This window comes from Photinus pyralis, unplaced genomic scaffold (genome assembly GCF_008802855.1).
Source record: "Photinus pyralis isolate 1611_PpyrPB1 unplaced genomic scaffold, Ppyr1.3 Ppyr1.4_LG1, whole genome shotgun sequence".
NCBI classification, from domain to species: Eukaryota; Metazoa; Arthropoda; class Insecta; order Coleoptera; family Lampyridae; genus Photinus; species Photinus pyralis.
Window position 1 is genome coordinate 22124364 of NW_022170249.1, and position 24337 is coordinate 22148700.

At 34.4% G+C, this 24337-nt stretch overlaps 5 protein-coding genes across 7 annotated transcripts; 2 read left to right on the forward strand and 3 right to left on the reverse strand.

Moving 5' to 3' along the window:
* Positions 1-314: 314 nt before the first annotated feature.
* Positions 315-1034, forward strand: LOC116159074. Its single transcript, XM_031471970.1, has 3 exons — positions 315-446; positions 560-700; positions 757-1034. The coding sequence occupies exons 1-3, from the start codon at positions 389-391 to the stop codon at positions 891-893; spliced, it is 336 nt and encodes a 111-aa protein (XP_031327830.1). The 5' UTR covers positions 315-388; the 3' UTR covers positions 894-1034.
* A 3871-nt stretch (positions 1035-4905) lies between these two features.
* LOC116159071 (inactive selenide, water dikinase-like protein) lies at positions 4906-8251 on the forward strand. The gene is made up of 2 exons (XM_031471968.1): positions 4906-6066; positions 7318-8251. Exons 1-2 carry the CDS (start codon positions 5353-5355, stop codon positions 7828-7830), a joined length of 1227 nt encoding a protein of 408 aa, XP_031327828.1. The 5' UTR covers positions 4906-5352; the 3' UTR covers positions 7831-8251.
* Positions 8252-10708: 2457 nt separating this feature from the next.
* LOC116159073 (adenine phosphoribosyltransferase) lies at positions 10709-12225 on the reverse strand. Its single transcript, XM_031471969.1, has 4 exons — positions 12020-12225; positions 11735-11972; positions 11257-11640; positions 10709-11212 (listed from the first exon to the last, which is right to left on the reverse strand). Exons 1-3 carry the CDS (start codon positions 12100-12102, stop codon positions 11428-11430), a joined length of 534 nt encoding a protein of 177 aa, XP_031327829.1. The 5' UTR covers positions 12103-12225; the 3' UTR covers positions 10709-11212; positions 11257-11427.
* Positions 12226-13028: 803 nt separating this feature from the next.
* Positions 13029-16752, reverse strand: LOC116159070 (beclin 1-associated autophagy-related key regulator-like). The gene is made up of 7 exons (XM_031471967.1): positions 16403-16752; positions 16240-16345; positions 15848-16164; positions 13932-14101; positions 13547-13883; positions 13365-13491; positions 13029-13319 (listed from the first exon to the last, which is right to left on the reverse strand). Exons 1-7 carry the CDS (start codon positions 16591-16593, stop codon positions 13161-13163), a joined length of 1407 nt encoding a protein of 468 aa, XP_031327827.1. The 5' UTR covers positions 16594-16752; the 3' UTR covers positions 13029-13160.
* Positions 16753-19102: 2350 nt separating this feature from the next.
* On the reverse strand, positions 19103-24099 carry LOC116158936 (protein phosphatase 1A-like). 3 transcript variants are annotated; one of them, XM_031471812.1, is made up of 5 exons: positions 23943-24099; positions 20196-20298; positions 20064-20118; positions 19704-19750; positions 19103-19643 (listed from the first exon to the last, which is right to left on the reverse strand). In XM_031471812.1, the coding sequence occupies exons 1-4, from the start codon at positions 24082-24084 to the stop codon at positions 19724-19726; spliced, it is 327 nt and encodes a 108-aa protein (XP_031327672.1). In that variant the 5' UTR covers positions 24085-24099; the 3' UTR covers positions 19103-19643; positions 19704-19723. The 3 variants fall into 3 exon arrangements, with proteins under 3 accessions (XP_031327672.1, XP_031327671.1, XP_031327670.1); XM_031471811.1 differs by having other exon boundaries at positions 19629-19750; XM_031471810.1 differs by lacking the exons at positions 19103-19643; positions 19704-19750 and having other exon boundaries at positions 19924-20118.
* Positions 24100-24337: the final 238 nt, after the last annotated feature.

The following is a 24337-nucleotide window of genomic DNA, read 5'->3' on the forward strand; positions in this document are numbered from 1 at the left end:
TTACATATCCACTGAAATAGTAATCAATATTATAGTACCTAATAATGGTAATATAGGTATGTACTTTATTGCGCGAACAGACAAAAATCCAATTGCAAAGCAACAAGATGTAAAACTAAGTAGCAGTGAAAATGATAAGTGTAATAATAAGAGGAACATAGAAAATATAGGTAACATGTAGGTACAAAATCCAATGCAAACAATTCGAACAACTGAAGTCATGAATTTAAAAAAAGTGAACGCATATACTAACATAAAAACGGATCAGATAAGCAGACCGCGCATTAACTATTTTAAGTGTAGATATCTAATCTGCTAAATCTCTTGATACGTGGGTATAAAAGCGTGTGTAGGCTGTCTCATAGACGAGTATTATCATTTTGAAGACATGTATTTTAAACTTATATTGGCTTCTGTTGCTCTCATGTGTATAAGTGTTGCCTCAGGTATGTAACGATAATACACTTTATGATTTTATACACTATTTTTTGAAATACTTTAAATGTTTATAGGTATACCTAATTTTAAACTTGATTTCTTTAAACCTATCGAATCGTAGGTTTTACCGCAATCACTTGCTATTCTTGCATTGGTCTTTCCGATAAATCCCCTGAAGAGCTTCACAAATGTCGTCACTTTATTAATATTACCGAAACTAACTCCCAATCACCAGCTGGATATTGCATATTTTATGTAGGAAGTAAGTAACATGTTATGTATAAATAATAAATGAACGTAATCAACCTCTTTTTTTAGTTAAAAGAGACAGTAAAGCGACTATTGCGGTCAGAAGTTCTCTTCCCCAGGATTGTGAATACCATAGAATGTATAGGTCAGCAAACTTACACTGTTCGCAGTGCGAAAGCAACCATTGCAATACTGACAAATATTGATCAATAAGACTGCAATAAGCATCTATAAGGATTATGAACATTTTCTACATACTATCATCAATTATGTTATTCTTCTTTAATGTTTTTGTTCTTTTTTCTTTGATTTATCCTCTAAGCTATAAAGTGTAATACTTAATTATTTTGTACCTAATATAGGTATTTACAACCATTGAAAGCCATTTTTGAGATACCTTATTCCTTCGTAAATCTAAATGTCACCAATCTTTCTGTTAACAGTATTTTTAATTTTAATACCTATACCACATTCAAAAATGTATGGGTAGGTACCTACTTTGTAATAAGTTTAACATTTCTTTTGTTGCTATTGTATTTCTTTTTTTTAAGTCTACCTATTATTCCCTTCCCATTAAGTTTTGTTAACGCGCAAAATATACCGAAACCTTTGCAATACCTACACGTGGTGCTTTTAATCACTTTTCATCATATTTTATTCATAACAAAGTTGTTAGGAGACTATAATAACAAAACAAAAATAAATCACTTTTGAGACATGATATGGCCAGATTAATGATTGGAATTCGCATTTAAAAATGAAGATAGCTTTATTCTTGGAGATAAGAGAGATAGTAAACAAGTATAAGTACCACCATTGTAGGTACCTATTTATAAACGTTTATAAATACAATGGTACCACTAATCTCTGTCTATATTATTAATCATAATTTATGTAAATACTTTTGTTATCGATAAGATATATTGACATCTACACCTACAGGCTGACGAAAACGAAATTTTGCAAAATGATTTTTTACTGAAGTTATTTAAAAAGTGCGCACTTTCTTATTTATTGAAATATTTATTTGAAATTTTAACTATAGATGCTTTTACTAAAGAAAAGATGACCTTTTAAAGTATTGATAAATGCATGGAAAATGCATAAAGTTACTCGCCGGCGAAAACCTTTTTACTTGTTAAGAATCTCCGACGTACAATGCTTGCCGTTACTTTAATACAAGCAGTGTATTAAGTGCCCTAAAGTCATATATTTTAAACTGTATGCTGAAGTTTTAAACAAAAAATTAATTCATATAACGGAAAAAGAATATTTTGATTTTGTGAAGATCACATGGTACTAGTCAGGGAGACATTTCTGAAAAGTGCATGTCTAACGGCGTTTTGTGCTACAAACTGGCAACAGGCGGTTCTAGACTAATTAGCCCCCGCTGAAAACGATGCGCCCTGTTGTCAGACCCGAGTTTGACATTTAAGCCCTTAAATCCAAGATGGCGGGCGAAATTACCGTTTTTCGGTTATTTCGAGCCCACAAGGCACGCCACTGAACGTTTTGGGTAGTTTAAGGGTAGAATATCATCTAGTACACACGTCGACCTCGTTTAGGTACACTTTCGTATTCATATTAAGGGCCTAAATGCCAAAACTCCGTTTAAAAACGTCATAAATGCAAAAATTTGTCATTTTTTTTTCTTGCCGGTTATCGGCGTCCAATATGTATTCATATGGTCAAGTTAACATTTAAGTATGTGGGGACCTCCAGCAGCGTGATACCTATGCCTGGGGCCTAAATATCAAGATGGCGTCTGGAAAGTCCAAAAAACAGCGAAAAAGTCGTTCTTTTTGCCGTATTTTTACTACACTGGTCACACATTTCCCATTTCGATGGCCTGGAGCCATAATATGAGAATTGCGAATATCATTCTGGATGTTACACAACTGAAGGGCTTAACTGCGGAAGTGGGGACTCGTCTCCTATAAACTTTAACTATGGAACCAAGAGGCAGAAGTTGGTTTGGCGGCGTAATTTGAGGGCAAATATATTAAAACATGCTTCCCAAGTTTTCTTTGTTTTTTTAATTAAAACGTAACACTGGGCAGTCGAAACTGTTTAGAATATTGAGCACTAATACTTACCTATATGAAGAAGGTATTATCCAAGAATAAGAACGTTACAGAGTTAAATGTTGTCTCTTGAAGCACTGACGTTTTCTCTCTGGATGTTTTTTGGCATATTACACATAGACTAGGTACTGTTAAAATCACTATACCAGAGCATGATTCATGCTGCATGGCCTAGGGAAAACTGAAACAGTCAAATGGAAGTCACCACCGCGAAAGAAGACATGAGCACCATTCTACGATCAATGGAGATGTGGCCTAACGTTTGAATAGAGCATCTTCATGCGTTAGAATGTAATGTGATATCATGTTAAATTAGTATGAACGAGCTTAATGTGAATGTAAATGTTAAGAGTGAGTCGTTAAATCCCAGGTTAAATCCCAAAAAGACACAAAACCTTCCCCATACTATTTTAATCTCGATTTTAATAGACAAATTGTAAAAGCCGCGACTAGTTTCGACCAACTCTGGCTTAAGGAAATTACAGAATAAAACTTGTTAAAATATTTTAGAAGTACACAATACAAAATTTGAAAGGCAGCATGCGTAAAAAACGATGACAATTAAACAATAACATTAAAAAATATCTTCATTGAATGTAACTTAGTTACATGATGTAAAATTAATTGACTTTTAATATTAAATGAAATATCGAGCGTAGGTGGAAGACGCCATCGAAGCGACACAGACGAACTTCAGGAGCGGCGCCGACGAAGATCCACAACAACACGCGAGTGCAGTGATTGATAGTTTCGCGAATCCGTTCGGTTGGAGATGATAATTCCACCCCCCTCTCGTGGGGGTGTATTACGTCCGGGGTGGCAGTCGCAATTACTCATAATAATGTTCCAGAACACCAAAATGAACAGCGAACGTAAAGAGTGGCCAGTGTAGTAAAACTACTGCAAAAAGAACGACTTTTTCACTGTTTTTGGACTTTCCAGGCGCCATCTTGATATTTAGGCCCCAGACATATGGCGCTGCTGGAGGTCCCCACATACTTAAATGTTAACTTGACCATATGATTGGACGCCGACAACCGGTCAGAAAGAAAAAAAAATGATGAATTGTTGCATTTTTGACGTTTTTAAGCGGAGTTTAGGCATTTACGCCCTTAATATGACTACGAAAGTGGGCCGAAACGGTGTCGTCGTGTGTACTAGATGTTATTCTACCCTTAAATAAACTACCCAAAACGTTCAGTGGCTGCCTTGTGGGCTCGAAATAACCGAAAAAAGCGGCAATTTTGGCCGCCATCTTGGATTTAAGGGCTTAAATGTCAAAATCGGGTCTGGCAACAGGGCGCATCGTTTTCAGCGGGGGCAAATTAGTCTAGAACCGCCTGTTGCCAGTTTGTAGCACAAAACGCCGTTAGACATGATTTAGAGAGCCTTTTTCAGAAATGTCTCCCTGACTGTACCTAAATGGATTATTTGTTTGTGACGATGTACCTACCTATTATAATGTGAAATTGTTTTTTACTAAATAAACCTTATTATTATCATCCTGTTAGTGTTATGAATGGCAATACTTGGTACAAAAACAATATAATATATATGTATGCAAAAAATAAAGAGAATGCGATAAAAAAGAAACACATTCAATAATTTTGTTCTTTGCAGGGAGTCATAATCGAGATGGCAAAGAAGTGATTCCAGATTGTACTGGATGTACCTACTCTGCTCTGTTTATAGGTACCTACAAGAGGTAGGCTGGTTGCGTCCTTCGCCCCAATTCCACGAGGATGATTATACCAAATTCAATGATTAGGTACCTATACGTACAGATGTGGTCCTACTAATATCTTTGTAATCCTAATATACATTTAACAATCATAGTAGTTAGCAAAAGTGAAATATATTTATTTCTTACTCTAAAGATAATACGTGCGCGCACCATTTCGTAATATCATAGTGTAAATTAAACTTCAATTAAACTTGCACGAAAATGGTGCCGACTTCTAAAGAGTCACGTTTTGATTTACATGCGAAATTCGTTATTATTTGGTTATGGTAAAATCTTAGATCATATAAACTTTAGAGAATTTTTGTTCAAAATTTAGTAAGAAATGGCTAAATATACGTACGAGTTAGAAGAATAGAGTGCGAAGCTGCCGAATGTAGACGTGACCGTACGATGGTTGTAACCTCTACGTGTCCTTCCTTTGTAGTAATTTTTGTGCGTGCAAGTTAGCGATTTGTGGCGCCTAATTTGAACTGTAATATTGCTTCCCAATCATTTGGGCGTTCTTTTCGGTGCATGCTAAGCGCCAATGACTTTTATTACAATAAGGAAATGATGACAGATGAATAACAGGTAGGGTGTACGTAACAACAGTAAAAAGCAGTTTTGGTTGTAAATGCCGGAAAATTGTTTCGGTACTGCCTGTTCGACTGTAACGTCGAACATTATCCAATAAGAGGATCAGACGAGGAAGATCATGCGCGTTGGTTTGGGACTGCAGAAGAAAAGAACGCCATTTTGCAAGCGTCGGGCGATTGTTTGAGAAACGCTCACGTTGAGCTAGTGTTTTTACCACGGTAGTACTGGTGTATATTTTCATTACAAATTTTGAAAACCGGCATGGGTGATTACCACCAAGTAGGTACGGTGCAGCAGGATACGATGGGTACTGTACAACTCGAGTTGGGAACGAATCCAAACGCGCTAGCACTTCGCCGGCCTTTTGACCCTTTGGCTCACGACTTGGAGTCGAGTTTTCGTCTGACGCGATTTGCCGATTTAAAAGGCCGCGGCTGCAAAGTACCACAGGAGGTTCTCAATAAGCTGGTGGAGGGCCTCCAACAAGATTACCAGAATGCTACCGACCAAGATCATGCACACTTCATGCATATGGCTATTCCGCGAATCGGAATTGGACTCGACTGCTCGGTAACACCTCTTCGTCACGGCGGTTTGTGCCTCGTCCAAACCACCGACTTCTTTTATCCACTAGTAGACGATCCATACATGATGGGGAAAATTGCATGCGCCAACGTACTCAGTGATCTATATGCGATGGGTGTTACCGAATGTGACAACATGCTGATGTTGCTCGGTGTTAGTACTAAAATGACGGAAAAAGAGCGAGACGTTGTTATTCCCTTGATAATGAGGGGATTCAAAGATGCCGCTTTAGAAGCCGGTACCACTGTCACAGGTGGACAAACAGTTGTCAATCCCTGGTGCACAATTGGCGGAGTAGCTTCCACAGTTTGCCAGCCTAACGAATACATTGTACCGGATAATGCTGTCGTTGGTGACGTCTTAGTATTGACAAAACCTTTGGGTACACAGGTAAGCTCGTAAAGCTGTTAAAGGGATTAGCTTGTAGGTATATAGCTAATGTGATTTTTATGTATAAGCATTGAACCTTTTTATTAACTACCACTTGACTCGGAACATTCTGCAAGTAAAATGTATCTAACTACCAAGGTGGCAACTGAAGAGCCAGATTATTCACATTATTTAAAGATAGGTACGTGACTAGGCAAACAATCAGGCCATTTAAATATTTGGAACAACTCAAATATTCAGAATTATTTGCATAGTTGCACTTCTTCATGGCACAGTTTGCATGTTCAGCATCTCATTCTCACTCAAAATTCGTCTCTATTGTTTTGAAAATAATATTCAAAAAAGATTTTAAATTCTCATGTTTGTTAAAACGTTAAGGTTCATCTTTACTATGACCCAAAAAATTGGCATTAATTTAGTGACCGTCCAAGAGGGTGAAATCCGCCTCTAACGTGCAGAAAAATTTGCCTCTAATGTACAGGGTGTTCCATTTTCGACGCTTTTATAGTTGTTAATGGTATCAAAAAAGTACTACTTATAGGAGTCATGAGTTCTTTTTGGGTCAAATTTAAAATGGTAAAATCAAAATTTGAAAATTTTCGTTTGCTTAACAGATACGGGGGAAAATAAAAAAATGTCTAATTTTAGAATGTTGCTTCTTGCTTTTTTTTTTAGTTTAAAGTGATACAGAAACATTTTTGTTACAAAAGTTAAATCTGCGATTTTCACCCTGTAGATTTTAATCTAAAAAATCGCATAATGGAATTTTCTTCTTAAAAATATAAACCAAAGACGATATTCAAAAAAGATTCTGGAATTTTTTTAAATCTTTTTTGTTTTGAATCAATATTTAATGTTATATGTTTGATAAGAAAATTTAATATGCTATCTTTTTACTTTAAAATATACAGGGTGTTCCATTTAAAAAATGAGGTTAGGTCCGTCAACTTTTTTACCTTTAAAAATGGCAGATTATTCACCAGTCAATTTAAAGTAACTTTTTAAGATGAAGATTGGCTGCAACTCTTAGAAATTGTATGTTGTGTGAAAAAAAAATTGTTGAACAAATATCTGCAGTACCATGGCAGGGTGTGACAATTTGAAACTAATTCATAATGCCGCTTACAATGTATGACAGAGGAATTATTTGAAATAATGGTATGTTGATGTTTTAAGGGGGTGGATCTCTCCACCTAATATTAGAAACTTGCTTTAAAAAATCTGATTTTAAAATCACGTTTCAATGTATAGGTTGCAGTAAACGCTCACCAATGGCTCGACCAACCGGAACGTTGGAATCGGATCAAGCTGGTGGTTAGTGAAGAAGACGTTCGTAAAGCGTACCACCGTGCAATGGACTCAATGGCCCGTCTAAACCGCGTCGCCAGCCGCCTAATGCATAAATACAACGCGCACGGCGCCACCGACGTCACTGGCTTCGGCCTACTCGGCCACGCACAAACCTTAGCATCACACCAGAAGAACGAGGTCTCTTTCGTCATTCACAACCTACCGGTCATCGCGAAAATGGCGGCCGTCGCCAAGGCGTGCGGCAACATGTTCCAACTACTGCAAGGACACTCTGCAGAAACATCCGGCGGACTTCTCATTTGCTTGCCGCGCGAACAGGCTGCCGCCTATTGTAAAGATATCGAAAAGCAAGAGGGCTATCAGGCTTGGATTATCGGAATCGTCGAGAAGGGCAGTCGTACAGCTCGCATAATCGATAAACCGCGAGTGATTGAAGTACCGGCAAAAGATTAGTTTACGTCTGTATCGCCATTAAGCTTTTAGTATCACTAAATTATTTTTTTTAAGGTAGAGATTCAAAGCTTGCCGATAACTAAAACTTCTATCATCTTTTTTGTGTGAAACCTTTTATATATTAAGGCTTCTTTTAAATCGGCTTTGTTATTCTTCAGTTGTAATTGTAGAGCATTAGCATAGCACAATCCTATATCTCAATTTCATTTTGTACATGTACCTCTACTAGTGTTTATAATGATGATAGTCTTAAAATTTGTCTGATTATTTAATAAGATTCCCGTGCCACAGTCATTTTTGGATTTATAAATGTATTCTTTCATTATTGATTCATTGATCTTTGCTAGTATTAGGAGGATATTCGTATTTGTATTTTTTTGTAACATCCGTTTGGAAATATAAGTATACCTACTCCTGTGAACTTACAAATCTCTTGCATCGTCGATTTGTTTAGCAAATGTGACTTATTAACCGTGAAACTGTCTTTAAAGTAATTTTATAGTTTTTTTTTAATTACCGGAATGTTACTACACCAACATTTCTCGGGAAAACACGTTTTCGTATTAATTTTGGTGCGTAGAATCCAAAACAATTCGTACTTTTTCGATTAGACTTCTCAATCAAAAGTTATAGACTAAAAAACCAATTTCTAAAGAAAATTCAAAGGGCTGTAACTTTTGAACTAAATAGTAGCCCAATCTTGGAACTGTTTGAAATTATGGGATCTACAGGCCACAAAGAAAATTTTTTTTCCGGGTCGATCTGAGACAATTTTTTTCTCAGGCCTCAAAAAAGGCAGTGTATAACCTTCCTTTTTTACCAAAAATCGACTACACCAAAATTTCTTGGAAAAACACTTTTTCTTATTAATTTTGGTGCGCAGAATCCAAAACAATTCATACTTTTTCGATTAGACTTCTCAATCAAAACTGCATGAACATTATTAATGATGTGATTAATAATTGTGCTAATTGGTGGAATTCGCTTATCAGGATATTTAGCAGCAAATAAATCCCCCACAAGTCGTAAACTGTGAGACTGATTATTAAAATACATTTATAACATTTCTACTTTTCTTCTTTTGTATATACATTTTATTAATGATATTATAATCTTAATTTATAAACAATAACATTTATTCAAAAACAATTTTAAAACATTCAAATTTTTTGTTATAAGTATTAAATTAAGTAGGTGAGATTGGTTGCATATTTGAAGGGGCATTTGAGGTATACTTATATTTAAAATGAGTTTTATGTGCAGGAGATGCAGAAATATTTTCTATAAAAATAATACTTCAATACCTATTGTTGCAATAACCAGTGATATTATGAATTGATCCGCCTGGCTGGAATAGTTTCTACATTTCCAGATTTCCAAAATTTAACGCTTTTACAAAATAATAATAATAATGTTTATTGCTACACAGGAATAAAATATGAGTAGCAAATAGCTATAGGGGCGATCTACCACCATTCCATAAACAAACTCGTGGTTTCAGCAAAGACTGCTCTACAACCCAAACCCACTATATACATTTACAATAGCCAAAAAGAACTTAAAATTTTAATTAAACTATTTTGAAGACCTTATTTTTCTGTGTACAAGCTACAATTGTGCCACGTTTAATTACAAAAAACTGAGAAAAAAAATGTCAAAGTTAAAGAACTAAAATATTTTTTTTTCGACAAAACAAATTAATTCTAACTAGGAATTACAATTTATTAATTATATGTTGCCTTGTGACATTAAAATAAAAACTAAAATCAATAGACAATTCTCCTAATTCTGTCTTTGGTAACGACTGCCTAATGATTAACTTCAATATTGCGATCTTTCATGTTTCAGTTAAACTTTTTCCAATATAAATACATACTATTACCTTGTAAATTAACTGTCAGATTTTGTGATAACATATAAGACCACATCAAAGAATATATAATAATTACTCTTTGACCACACTACCATTATATACTATTATATACTATGAAATATTGGTAAAATGCATCCACTATATAATTACCATTGTCAGTTTTCTGTCCTTATACACTCACTCTATGTCTATAGACTAGGCAAGTCAGGTGAAATGCCCCCCCCCCCCCCATGAATCATGTAAAACAATACTGCTACGAAAAAATAGCTTCAAGTCCTATATGCCGTCGGTTTCGAGCGGTACACGTAATTGCAAGAGAGAACTGAAGTTGAGAACCCAGAGATGCGCAACTATGACAAAAGATAGTACAACTAATAGTGGCACCCTAAGCCAAGAAAAATTTTCAAGACTTAAAACTGTACGGCGATTGTACAATTCACTTTCTATGTCTACATAGATTCATATTATGTTATTGCAACTCCATAGGTACCTACACACAGACATATGTGCAGTTACAGGAGTGAGACTGAGAATCCTCCAAAATCTTCATCCCCACTTTTGCCCCAATAGGTGATCTGATACAATGTAAAATTTAATATTCTCAATTTATTTCATAAATAATTATTTTTGACACATATGGCTCCCTCGGAAACATATCTTTCCCTTTGAAAAGGGTAGTTTAAAAAAGAAGTGCTTTTGTACGGCGTCAAATATACTTTATTGTTAATCTCTGAAACTATCCATAATTAAAAATTAATTATGTATAGGTACAAAAACAATCTTTCCAGATCACTATTAAACCAACGACGTATTTTGTAATTATTTTCTAGTTTATAAACAACATATTTACATGCTTTTTTTATAGAACCAGTACTCCAGTACAGAAATTTAAAGGGTGTTGGGGTGTTACAAGAAAAACCAGTCACCCATTCACCTAATGGATACAGAGATAAAACTAAATATTCGTGTAATTATCAGTGTACTATAAAATGTTCCACTATTATATTTTGTAAAAAACGAATGAAGCGAACTCAATCTTTACGCTTACTCTCTGATAACTTTATTTCACAGTACTATAATTGCTTAACATATCGATAAGGATTATTGATGTAGCGTACTCAAGGAGGCGACCTTTTGACGCAGATCAGCTCCGGCAGTTCGTATACAATTTTTTAGTTTTAATCCAATTTCGCCACCAGTTTCTCCTTCAATAGTTCTACACTGCTCTAAAGATTCGGGCACCAATTTTTTTAGTTCTGGACTGGTAGCAACAGTATCGATAATTACTTTCACAAAATTATCAAAGCCCTTGGAGTCGATAATCCCTTGGCCATCTAAGATACCCATCTGTGTAAAAATACACTGAAGCATCTTCCTGTACCCTAATGTATCATCAGTTGTTATTTCAAAATTCCCCAACTCGGGCACATCCTCTTTCTTTATACCAGTTTGTTTATAACACGCATATTCTGCACTTTTCATAGATGATATAGTGGCCTTGCAGTCATGCTGTAACCTGATCGTAACATTCTGATCATAATTATCTAACGTACCTGATGAATTGCTGCTAGAAATAGTGTGATACACAAAAGCTTCATGGTTTTTCAGTGGATGCCTAAGTTCAACTGGATTGTTAGATATTGCGCTAAATATAATTTAATTGATATGTTTCGATATACATTTTTATCTCATGTTACAAAAGAAGTTTGTATAAGTAAACATTTTTAATATTGAACTAATGAATGAATAGGAGCATTGATCGACTTTCTTCCCTGCAAATCTGTCAATTCGATTACAATAAGACAAACTGCATCTGCGCCACATTTTTTTATCAATTCGACTGCAGCAGTCAGAGTACCACCAGTTGCCAGAAGATCATCGATGACTAATACTGTTTGACCCGTGCTAATATTCCCACGTTGAATTTCAACTTCATCCTGATAAAGAAAGGAATGTGGAGTAATGGTACTTACAAGGTTTTCAATCAACCTGTCTGGCGACATTACACAATTACGATTATCAAAATCATACCTCCCCATATTCCAATTTGTACCTAACAGACTGGGTACTGCCAGGTAACTTCCCCTTCTTTCTTATAGGAACGAAAGGTATATTTAATTCTTTGGCAACAATTGTTCCAAACAAAAAACCTCTAGCGTCCAATCCAGCTACACAATCAACAGGTGGTGTAATCGACCTCGCTTCATCGCATAGAACTTCGTACAATAAACTTGCAACGTCCGGTTCGTTTAGGACCGCAAAAATATCTCTAAATTGTATAGATGTACCACTTTAACGTTAAAAAGTAGCCTTTACCTGAATAGGACACCTGGTTTTGGAAAATCAGGGTAACTTTTAATGGTGTTTTTTATTACTTCTAATTTGCTCGAACGCGACATTACTTTCAACGTGTAGGACACGATATCAGGGGTTACATTCTAAATTATTTTAATTGGGAGATAATTTAGGGCGATTGCAACAAGTTTTGTGATGTAAAACCACAGCTTACTTAGTAAGTAAGCTGTGGTAAAACGTTAATCGTACTCATATCCTGCTATGCTAAACCCTCAATTAAGTATGCACCTCTTTATGAGAGGTTGCCTATATTTGGGGAGGTTAAAACCAATACTTCATTTATATATTGAAATAAACTATAGTTGCCAGAGATGGGCAAGGGCAAGGCTTAAGGCACCGAGCCCTTTGTTGTGATACAAGTGGAGCATGTAACAGAGCTTTAGAAGAACCATAAGCACTTCTTAGTGCTGTTATTTATCGTATTGTAGGTACTGTCAGTGAGTTTTCATCCGTATTCCAACTGTCGTGTCTAGTATAAAAACAGTCGCAGGTAGCCGCCCACTCCAAAACTGATGTCTTTCTCTTCGCATGGGTTAGATAGAGATGAAAATATAATAGCATAATTTGCGTACACCTCACAGGCGACTGGTTTTGCAGTGGCCGGCTTTGTTTTTTAGATTTTGTATTTTATTGTAACTTTTTTTTGTTACTTAAGCATAATAAAATTATTTATTAGTTGTGTGGAAACAAAACACTTCATTTCTAAGTTTGCTTGTATTTTTAACAAACTATTAAACAAGGAGTAACAAAAGGAATCGGTTATGTTTGCACAAATACAAAAGAAAACATTATTTGTATATTTATTTAAAATATGTCAGTGTACAAAAACATAGTATTATTTCGTTATCACAATAAATTATGATCTCTTACAAATAGGAGCAGGTAACAAAAATATTTTTATTTAACAGATGAGATGATTTAGTTATCGATTGGACCTACTTAAATATTATAAATAAAAAACTACAGGACATCATTAGCTATTGTTTGAAGATTTTATTTGTGTCATCGGTATGTAAAAATCGCATCGAAATATTATGATAAATTCAATGCTTCGCATTTAACCAAACACAACTTGAAAAATGAACACTAAGTTGTAGCAGTACTACCTTCCTGTCCATCCTCTCCATATTGACGCAATACTCGCTGCTGCACTAACAACTAAACCACCAGCCATGCTGCTCGCTTGCTGGGTAGTAGTCATTTGCGTGGTTGGTGCGATAACGGCACCGGCTGGAACTTCCGGGCATTGTACGTGGGGCACCTACAACATATGCATCACTCTGCATATCCTCCGTAAGCAACTTACTGCTTCCCATTCATTGGGTAGTGCATCACACTCTTCCGAGTCAGAAGTTTCACTAGTATACAAATCGGGAGTTAACTGCTCTTCTAAACTATTAGCCATTTGGGCATCTACCTCCACAGGACCTTTTCTACAAAACAATCAAATCCAGTATGAATGATGTTACTTAACTTAAATAATCCAACCTTCCTAAATCGCTGAGACTCGGATCAATGAGTTGCATGATATTATGAAGTGTATGTGCAGAATGTAGCGACTCCAAATTAGTGCTTTGGGAAAAACATAATTGAAGAATGTTTGCGTTTAAACGTGCAACTCGTCGCGCAAACGTTTGCTCCTTCATATCGCTACCGCAAAGATCACTATATGACATTTTGTGAAGCAATCTTATATCTAAATAGAAGGCAAGAACATTGACCAGTTGGGCCGTGTACGTAAGAGCAGCACTGATGTTGTATGCTGAATTATGCTCGACGGCAGTTGTGCTATGACTACTTGGTACAGAATCCTTATTTTGCACCACTAAAACAATATTCATTGGTCAATAAGTAACTTTAAGCTCCAACTCACCCCACACATTGTACGCTGAGTAGTTACCGGTACCTGGTAAGGTAGGTGCAACTATGCAGTGCTGAAGTTCACCGGAGTTATCCGTATACACCCACCGATCACTTATATACGTTGTATGAGTTGCTTCTGCCAACGCACTAACCATATCGGATGAGCTCGATTCAATTTCACTAAAAGAACATCGTGTCAATGCTCACGTGTCTGTGAAGTTAGCACATTTACTAAAAATTGAGAAACTTCTATTTGCAAGTACCTTCAAAAATCACAGTCTGAAATTTAAACATTAAAAAATTCTATTTGAACCTCACTATACATAGTGCAACATAAAATTAATGTACACCACATCTTAATTGCACCAATGTCTTGTTTGTTGAGTCTTAAATGTGCTACTCCATTTTTTATTTCACTTTTTCTTATATCATGACCTGTCTAATTAAATATAGTAACATTAAATAAATTAAGGGTTGAGTGGAAGAGCAGATACGCCATTTAGACAGGCTTTGTATAGAAATTGTCTAATTTATTATTAGTTATTTATTATTATTTATTATCATTATGATTATTACATACCGAGCGGTGCACGGTAAATAGGAACATAGAGATTTAACATGGGAAATTAGTTTTATGCAATATCCTGCCCTCCTGTACATTTTACAGAAAAAACTGTAGAGTTTAAAGTTGTTCAGAATTAAAAGGTGCATACAAAACTGTTTTTACATGTTTTATTAAGCTTTTGGTATAACCGAAAATTTAAAAATAAATTTCAACATTTCTGTTATTAGTAGCAATTCAAAAAAACTCATGGCTATTGCTACTAATAACAGAAATGTTGAATTTTATTTTTAAATTAATATAATATAAAAATACGGAAGACAAAGCAACAATATTCCAATTAATTAATATGGCAGCCAGATCTTCATTTGTTTTAAGAAGTTATTTTTGTTGCATAAAATTAGGCATCCTTCAGAAGTTTTTGCCGTTTAAAAGTAGACATAGGGAAAACAATACGCACAAATCCTCGATAAATACCTTGTAAATAAACTTTTAAATATTGGTTAGAAACCATGTTCATTTGATTTTAACCAAGATTTTAATTCTAACAATAGGCAAATGTAAATGCCATATTTTGAATTAGGTTAATTTGAATTTTCTTTAAAACCATAACTTTTCGCTGGTTACCTACCTATATTAAAAAAGCATAAAATTTCATGTAGAATTAGAATTGGAAATCAAGTACAGTATCCCTTTAAAAAGATTTAACTTTTTGGTCCCCCACTTTGTGATCGTACCCGAGTAATTCAAAATATTTTTAAAATATGCAGAATATCGTACAAAGACTCACAATTATTTCAAATAAATAAACTTTTAGTAGAATCTACATCAACCTGCATTATTGTTATTGGTACTATAAGAGAAAGAAAACTTAACGATTTTTGGAAGTGAGTAGGCTGGAACCGCATGCTTTAAATTTTTATACTGAAGCATTTATAAAAAATAACAATTGTGTATCTAGAATATTGGTTTGAGTCTTTAAAAATTTCAATTTCAGATCATGGGCGATGCTCTTGATTTTGGAAGGTAATCTATCTATATTTATAGACCTAGTGCGGGTGCAATTGGAACAGGCAATAAAAAATAACTGTTCAAAGAAGGTGCCATTTGAAATCGACACCTCGTTTCTGAGACTGTGAATCTTTACTAAAATTTGTCTAGAATTGTAGAGCAATTTCGGGTGCAATCCGCACTATTAAGAAATTTCCCAGTGTTGAATAAGGATATGCCAACTTCATACACAAAATGAGGCTTTACGACAATTCAACCAGATTAACTGGGTTTGCTAGTTACACTTATTTCCATCATAAATTCTACCAACCTAGTTAAATTATCGTAAACTAACAATGCAAGAAATAACCTACATTTTTGGCTGTACTAAGGTTATTGGAAAAATATATTCAATCAGCTGCTTGATCCGTACTCGAGTAAGTTGTTTTAAATCGCGCTGTTTCTTTTCCAACTCCATCTTTGCCTTTTTGATCTTCTCCTCCTTGCCTTCAACGTAACAACCCAGCTCTTCGACTTTTTCTTCATACTTTGGTAGACTCTTAGACATTTTTTCATTTTTGTGACGTATATCGATTAGCTCATTCTTAAGAAGAACCTGCCTCTCTTTCTTCTCTTTAACGGCATTTTGAAGAATCCTTATCCACTCCCGCTTATGTCTTATTGAAGAAGACTTAAAATAAACAACGTAAATAAGGGTTAACAAACTTTTGACAGCTGTAAAGAAAACAAAAGTTTAGTTTCTCACCAATTCATCTAAGTCTTGCCTTTTTTCCAGCAAAGGTAGGCAGGTGTTTTCGTAGGACTTTTTGGCGGCTACTATCTCACGTAGTCGTAATTTTTTGTCGATGTACCTGTAACAATTTCAACAATTGAACAATAGAAAAACAATGCCAGGACCGTGTACTTACCTTTCAGTGGAGTTTGAATGGCAAAATTCGCCATTATAAATGCACTCCCTGCAGTAAAACTTTTTTCTAAAGTTCCAACACAACGGGCACTTCTGAGGAATGGGACTATTTCGACTGCCACTGTCCAGGGAGGAAGACAGATGGAAATCTTTTGGAGCTGTTAGACTTTCGTCTGAACTGCTAGTCGCCATGTCTAATTTTTTGTCATTCCAAATAGCTTTACCTTTACCTCCAATATTCAAAACTGTAAATTTGTAAATACAGCGACACCATTTAAAGCCTTACAGTTTCGAAAATGTTCTGTCAATTTTATGTGCTGCTTTCGCCCCCGCTTCAGAAAACAATAACATTTTGATTACATGTCCCAGTAGGCATGGGCAAAGAATTTTGAATTATGTATAGTGTGACCAAAAATTTTTGATTCGTGCAAACTGTGCCCTGTAGTTTTTGAAGTTCAAAGTTAAGGTGGGTTCATAGCTCTCCGTTCATCCGTTGCGTTGGTCTGTCAAACGGATAATGCATTTTATTAAGGTTCATAGCAATCCGTCCACATTGTACATTTGCAACGTATAACCATAACCTAAATTTTATTTTGTACTGTACCCTCCGTGATTTTCAGTATGTAAAAATGGTACGAAACTAAGAGCACGTTGCTATCTGATTATTACCGTGAAGAACGAATAGGCGAACACTGTTAACGTACCAAACATAACCTAACTCTTGTTAAAAACGGAACAACGGAAACGTAAATGTTCAACTTCAACTAACTTTTCCGTCGTAAACGGACGACGTACGATTTAAAAATTTGCTGTCTTCTGATTGGCTAACGGACAAACGGAAACGTAAGAACGGAGAGCTATGAACCCACCTTTAGGATAAAAGAGATGGTGAGTGAGTTAAATCACCCTGTACATACAATTGCAATTTCTTTATTTTGTGATAACGTTTAAAGAAAGTTCAGAAAAACAGAATGAAAATTCAATAGAATTGCTTCGTACCATCTTGGAATAATGAAATCAGAAAAAAATCTAAAGTAAAACTAATGCCTATTCAAAAAATGTGTTTTAAAAAGCTATGCTAATCTGGTGGGACGGAATCAATCCCTTTTAAGGTCTGTCGTAAAAATGATATAGATGCGTCAAGATCTCGAGGATCTTTCGATATTCATTTGTACCAGATAGTTGAACTCTGTATTTCCATATTGTATATACTAGCCTACTATATACATACTAGCTTGTTTTTATTGTATTCCCAATACATTGATTAGCTATATATAAACAGTTTGAATCACTGCAGCTGGGTTTCCTCCGTATAGAAAAAGAATGGCCTATATTCAAACTGTTAATGTATGGTGATCTACCACAAGAGTACCTATATCCATATGCACTGTGTCCCAACTCCAAGAATAAGGGTGTAGCTATCATGGGGATCTCAGAAATCATAAAAGATACGACATCGTTAAATTAGGGAAAAGTTGCGCCATTAAAGATTAGTAAAGAGAACCAGAAAATTCCAAAGATTTGCCAGAAGTTTTCTGATGTTATTTCTAATCGAGTTAAGTTAGGAATTGACTTGGACAAAATTCCCAATTTCCTGCAGTAAAATACCCACAAGTTCCAAAGTTGTGGAAAATTAGGGTTTTCTATGTGTGCCATACATCGTTGTATTCGTTATTCGTAATAAAAAATGCTACTCAATACAGTATATCGGGTGGTGCACGGTAAGTAGGAACATAGGGATTTAACATGGGAAATTAGTTTTATGCAATATCCTGCCCTCCTGTACATTTTACAGAAAAAACTGTACAGTTTAAAGTTGTTCAGAATTAAAAGGTGCATACAAAACTGTTTTTATATGTTTTATTAAGCTTTTGGTATACCCGCAAATTTAGAAATAATTTTCAACATTTCTGTTATTAGTAGCAATAGCCATGACTTTTGTTGTTTTATGAATTGCTACTAATAACAGAAATGTTGAAAATTTTTTAACATGCCCAAAAAACGGTGATCGCAATAGCCACCTAGCTCGAGGTAGGAAGCTAAAAATTCAAATTTAGTTTTTGTGTGACGAAATCTTGTTACAAACCTTGCCGTGTAATGGAAAAATCTCACGATTTCAAATTACTCCCCATATACATAACACATCATAGTAACGTCACTTACGTTCAATAAACCCCTAAAGACTATCAAAATGTGCAGTATCTGCTTTGGAAGCCATATGCAATATATTAAATCATACATCAGAGCCAATCTTAAGATTCATTTGGGAAAAAAGACTTGTTTTGTTCTCCTCTTCCATCAAATTTGTTTTGGACATACTACATTATTGTAGTAAGAGTGGATGCAGAAAGGACTCTCTCTATGTACGCCACTGGTTGGTTATCGGAAGCATCTTTATAGGCTCTTCTTAAATTTTGGGCTCTAGAACTTCTGCCGGATATTTATGAAACACCCTGTAATAAATTAAAATATTTTCGTTCCAAGACGTAGTGACCCGATGTTCCACAGCCAGCGGGTACAGAAAGTTCAAAAATATTAAGTGAACTAAGAACAATATTTACGTTGGTTGTTTTACACAGTACGTGTTAAAATAAGTACTTATTTGTTTCTGAAGAAGCTATTTTACCAACAATATTATGACGTCCTTTGTATATAAACTGTGCCATTATCTATCATGATAACAAAGTTTTACTTAAATATTATTTATTTATGTACTAACTTCTCTTATTTATTACACACTTTTTACATATTCTTTTCTAACAGTTGAAAAATATATCTTAGTTACTAAATGATAAAATTGAATATCAATAAACCACATGATATGAAACTGATAACTTATTTGTTTGTCTAGATAAATTTGAACTTAAGTTAAAACTTGTAGGTGTAGCACTTTTAATGAAATAAAACCACTAACATTGAAATAACTTAATAAGTACGTACAAAACTATATATTTCTAATATTAAAATGTACGTCTTTCATTTTTCTGGAGGTATGTATAAAGCGTTCCATTCTTGGCAATTTTAAAGACTCAAATACAAAAAACAAGACAATCATCTTTAAAATGGCCATAAATTCTATCATTAATGTACAAACGATTTTCTAATATTAAAACTTTGGTACAAAAAAAGTATTAGGCCAGTTAAATAACCACACACATTATAAAATACACAAAAAAACTTACAGAGAGCGTGTATTAAATAATAGATCAGCAAAAAATGATTTGTATCAACCTTTCTTCCTTCTAAGATAAATCACAATAAAATAAAATTTAACAAAAAATGCAAACAATGCAAGTAGGTACCTGCTTGTAAATCCGGCATCTTACGAATACATACACTCATCGGAATCCTGAAAACAACTAGAGCTTTAGTATTTATTACTGAAATTATGATTCAATAACATAAGACAGTTCACGAACGGGTATTGGAAGGTTGTGTAAAGGTGCTGTTAGGAATACTATCTCAAATGCAGGCCATACACAGATTGTATATTGTTAAATGTTTTTAAATAAAAGAAAATGAAAAACTTTCAACTTTTTTTTCAAAAAATTTCTACAAACACATAAATAAGATGGCAACAACAGTGCGCTAGCTACAAAATTGTTTTGAAATCATTCAATTTAAGGGCATTCACCAAAATCATTATTAAATTCCCAACTTACAGAATCATCTTGTTTTGGACATAATTCTCTATATATTTCTGCCATTAGTGCTCGTCTGAAAACAAATATGATTAGTTAAAGTCAAGCAACGCAGAGATCCAAAGAAGTTTGACCGAAGTGCCTGTAACTTACTTCGCCGCTAAACCGCCACCGGGTGGTAATCCTTCAAGTCCCATACCGACAAACAGTTCAAGTATCCGCATGAACGAAACCTGTCCTTCGTTAGAGACAACTTCTGTAAAAGAAAAAAGTCAAATAAAACTCAAATAATTTATCAACAATTTATTTTAGGCTAACAAAATTACATCACACGTGTCAAATCGGTGGTAACACATAAAACCTACTAAAAGACTAGAGGAAAATTGTTCAATAGATTTTGTTACACAAATATTAATACTGGTATCGAACAAATGCTTAGGAACACAACAAATACTCAAAAAGGACGTCAATTAAGTTACATTTGGAAGACTAGGATAGACTCTTTTTTGATTAGCCATTTTGACTACTTTAGCCGATCAAAAAAGAACCCGAAAATGAACACATTCAATATTAAGAAATAAAAAATTGCGGTTGAGATCACTAGAAGGCGCTAAACCTTCACTAAAAAGAGTGGTGTTTTGTAACTTATGACTAACCATAAAAGTAGCAACTTAAAAATAGGGTAAAGCTATCTTGCAAAATTGAGCAAACCAATCTGATATAAAACAAGCCGTATTGCCTCCTTTTTCACCGTGCGTCTACGTTTGAGAATTCTGCACTGTTTGGTGAGAAAATGAAGATAAAAATAATACTTTAATACAAGTGAGCGTGGTTGATTTACAGAAATAAAAAAATCAAATCAAATAAAAAATGTCCCACGTGAATTCAAAAGTCAGTCGTGGTCATCTAAATAAACCTTAAATACCTACACGAAAACAAAAAATAAATAACCAAAATAATACTATAATATAAAAATAAGTATTTTTTCTAGTATATTATCACAGTAAATAGGAGATCTTAAGAATTTCTTTACGTCATACATGAAAAGAGCATTACGAATTATTGGTGCAAAACAGGTTGCAGTGATGCATGAACCTCACAGATCTCATACATAAATTTAATTTTCACCCATAATATCCTGTGAAAGGAGTTTTCTGCTAGTAAAACTGATAATTGAATGACTTTGTGTTTCCTGCCAAATAACACATGATCAACAATGTTGTAGTTAGTTCCCTTATGTAACATCAAACGTAAATACTAACAATCCTTATTAAAGATCCACAATAATAACTACAACTTACCGTAACATTATTTCTGTCAACATGTACACAAAGCAGGAGAAGAAAAATTCTCAAACGAAGACACACTTTAACATGTTAATACACAAACAATATTGAGCTACTCATCAGGAAAAACCGTTGAGAAGATTAAAAATTATACAAGAGCATAAATGTGCTCTACAAAAACAATATTCGTCATTCAAATACTCACTGATAAGTGAACCTATGCTTACCTTTAAAATTGCACTTTAAAAATACTTGTTAATCTAATACACAGAGTATTTTGGCTCATATAATTGCAGTGGGGAGAAATATCATCGCAAATGACAGTATATAAAAATAATTTGCAGAAAAATATAGCAATAAATGATTATAGTTAGTCAGACAATTTCTCATTGGCAGTGATAGTATTAATAGTTACTAAATAATAAACATTCTGATTTCGATCACAAAGAAATAGGTCCCAAGGTTTGTAGGTAGCTTCAAAAAATTTAAAAAATCTTAAACATGCATCCATTTTTTAAAGTAAAGAAGAGGAATGTGATTTTGGATTGTACCCCCGCTCTCGCCACAAGATTGAAAAATCATAAAAAATGTATATATAATTTGTTTTCTTACAACTATCGTATTACATAAGAAATAAAATATGAACTCCTTGACAGAGTATTTTTTCCATTATTTTCTAATTTAACACTATTCATGGTTAAGGCAGTAAGAAAGAAAAAGAAAAAAAAATCATGATCTAGGTTGCCATTAAAAAAACTGAAGATGACGGCCGCACTCACAACATTTTTTTAATAGTAACCTTGTATATTTAAATAGTTTTTTTCCTATTATTTTGCACTATAGTGATAGCACCCAACGCCAAATAGTTACGTTCAAGTAACAAATTCCTAAAATACCAATTTGTAATGAAACATTTTTTTGCAACATCTGTAGCTTCATTTTAATTAATTAACCCGTGTGTGGAAATAATCTGTCAAATGATTTTAGTGTCAAAAGGTATAGATCAAGATACATATAGATAAACAAATAGACAGTTGAATATTCGATATGAGTATGTAAGACTAACCAGCGTCATACCACCAAATGTGCTGGCTGTCCCACATTCGAGGGTAATCATTGAGATCTCGATAACTGCAAGGGATCCGATGTTGATTAAATGGAGGCGAAGTTGCGTATTTTGTGACCGAATCTAACGCTGCGTCGAAGGTGAAATAAATCAAATTACACTATGTCTAGAATTAAACATTAGAAAACGTTGCAAAAAGATGGGTAATTTTCTCAAGGAAATTGCAAAAGCAACTCTGATTGACTTCAAAACTAAAAGAACATCCCGCACCAAAGTGTACTTGCAAGAGAAGTCATGAAAAATTGTCAAGAAACAAGGGCACAAGAAGAAGAAAAAAACGACAACCAAATGAAAACTATTGGCATAAAAATAAGGCCAAAAAATGAAGATTTTGACAAACAAGAAACCATTGCAAATTAGATATTCCGTAAGGACAAGGAAACTCCGCGTATCTCATGGCTCATGGTAGTGAGTTGTATAAAGTACATTTTGTTTATTCATAAATCATAACACATAATATAGGCAAAAATGGCAATTTCAAACTACAATATGGTCACAAAAATGGATATTTTAAAGTGGGAGACTGCATAAATATTTCTCAAAGAGGAAAAGGATGTCATTTTTAGGGTAGACAGAGACACCCCTTGTTATAAGATCTTTCATCTGCTGAACAAATAAATACATATTATATAATACAGTAGGGGCAATTATGTGAAATGGCGAAGGGTGGCCTAACATTTCAATATTAATATGTGACTATTCATATACAGTACGTGCTTATTCTATGTGCACAATGTTTCTTCTCGCCGCACATACAGGGTTAAGTGGTAGAGCAGATGGCAAATTATTATTTTTATCGTACTAAACTTGGCCCTGTAAACTTGATTAGTTTATTTATTTATTTTTGTCATTTACGTAGATATGCACACAATTTTTTAATAGTCTCAAAATTTTACTTGCATTTCCGACTATGAGATGTAAATGTAATTGCTGAACGATAATTGAAGAATTTCTGCAAATTATTTGTTTATACTGCAATACAACCCCACTAGTGATTCATATACACCCTGTATACAATGACCCTGCCAAAAATATCAATTTAGAAAAACTAAAGTCACAATGAGCAGGTTTGTTAGGCACAATGGCTAAAGTGAAAACGTTTGACTCAAGCCATTGTTTGTGAAATAGTCCACGGGCCCATTGTTGTTCTTTTAATCTAATAAATATTGTCAAAAGTGACATTTAATAAAGATTTGTTTAAGTCACAAAGTTTAAGCGTATATCACTAGAAGAGAGCCGACTTTCACACTTTGTGTGGAAACGGTTCCGATTTCTATACTTTTTTAACTTAAGTTTATTTAGTTTCGTTCTTTAGTTGTAACGAATAAAATTACTATAACGCCTTGTATACAGTTTCCTTTTGGGATTTAGATTGTCAAAACATTTACTACACACTTGGGAACATACATGGATAGAAAAAATATGGCACTCTACCGGGTTAAAACGGAAAATACTAGATCTTATGGCAAGAGAAAAAATTTAAACAACCTTTAATACTCCTCTCGATAATCGCATCAAGTTCTTGCTCAGCTTGGATAGCCTCCTGCGATGGGGTCGGTGCACCGGGGAAAACGACTAATACAATGCTCATGTTATCTCGACTGCCCTGTAAAATTACAATATTACTCATCACGAACTCATTGGTATTTATTCCGTTCGCAAGGTCTTGGTCTTGGAAAACTTTATTTGTTTCTAACACTGAATAAGTTCGGTTTAGAAATCTGTCACAGAGTGGCCATTCATGTAAATAGATGTTGCCATTAGGTCATTGACATTGCAATGCTGTCTAGAGAGTATGTTATCAGTTTAAAAAAGTTAGAATGTCGCATAATCCTTCAATTACTGCATGGAAACTAAATTCTACGCAGGAACGAACAAAACAA

Bases quoted from the DNA above. Each gene is read 5' to 3' on its own strand.
- LOC116159074 (XM_031471970.1), top strand. From the start codon at position 389: ATGTATTTTAAACTTATATTGGCTTCTGTTGCTCTCATGTGTATAAGT. The intron at 447-559 runs GTATGTAACGAT...ATCGAATCGTAG, and splicing joins GTGTATAAGTGTTGCCTCAG to GTTTTACCGCAATCACTTGC. The intron at 701-756 runs GTAAGTAACATG...CTCTTTTTTTAG, and splicing joins TTGCATATTTTATGTAGGAA to TTAAAAGAGACAGTAAAGCG.
- LOC116159071 (XM_031471968.1), top strand. From the start codon at position 5,353: ATGGGTGATTACCACCAAGTAGGTACGGTGCAGCAGGATACGATGGGT. The intron at 6,067-7,317 runs GTAAGCTCGTAA...TTCAATGTATAG, and splicing joins CAAAACCTTTGGGTACACAG to GTTGCAGTAAACGCTCACCA.
- LOC116159073 (XM_031471969.1), bottom strand. From the start codon at position 12,102: ATGTCGCGTTCGAGCAAATTAGAAGTAATAAAAAACACCATTAAAAGT. The intron at 11,973-12,019 runs GTAAAGGCTACT...TATACAATTTAG, and splicing joins AAACCAGGTGTCCTATTCAG to AGATATTTTTGCGGTCCTAA. The intron at 11,641-11,734 runs GTATGATTTTGA...TTTCTTTATCAG, and splicing joins ACAAATTGGAATATGGGGAG to GATGAAGTTGAAATTCAACG.
- LOC116159070 (XM_031471967.1), bottom strand. From the start codon at position 16,593: ATGGCGACTAGCAGTTCAGACGAAAGTCTAACAGCTCCAAAAGATTTC. The intron at 13,884-13,931 runs GTGAGTTGGAGC...ATATTGTTTTAG, and splicing joins CTCAGCGTACAATGTGTGGG to TGGTGCAAAATAAGGATTCT. The intron at 13,492-13,546 runs GTTGGATTATTT...ATTGTTTTGTAG, and splicing joins AGTCTCAGCGATTTAGGAAG to AAAAGGTCCTGTGGAGGTAG.
- LOC116158936 (XM_031471810.1), bottom strand. From the start codon at position 24,084: ATGAGTAATATTGTAATTTTACAGGGCAGTCGAGATAACATGAGCATT. The intron at 20,299-23,942 runs GTTGTTTAAATT...TTTCTTTTACAG, and splicing joins TATCGAGAGGAGTATTAAAG to AAGTTGTCTCTAACGAAGGA. The intron at 20,119-20,195 runs GTAAGTTACAGG...ATTTGTTTTCAG, and splicing joins GGTGGCGGTTTAGCGGCGAA to ACGAGCACTAATGGCAGAAA.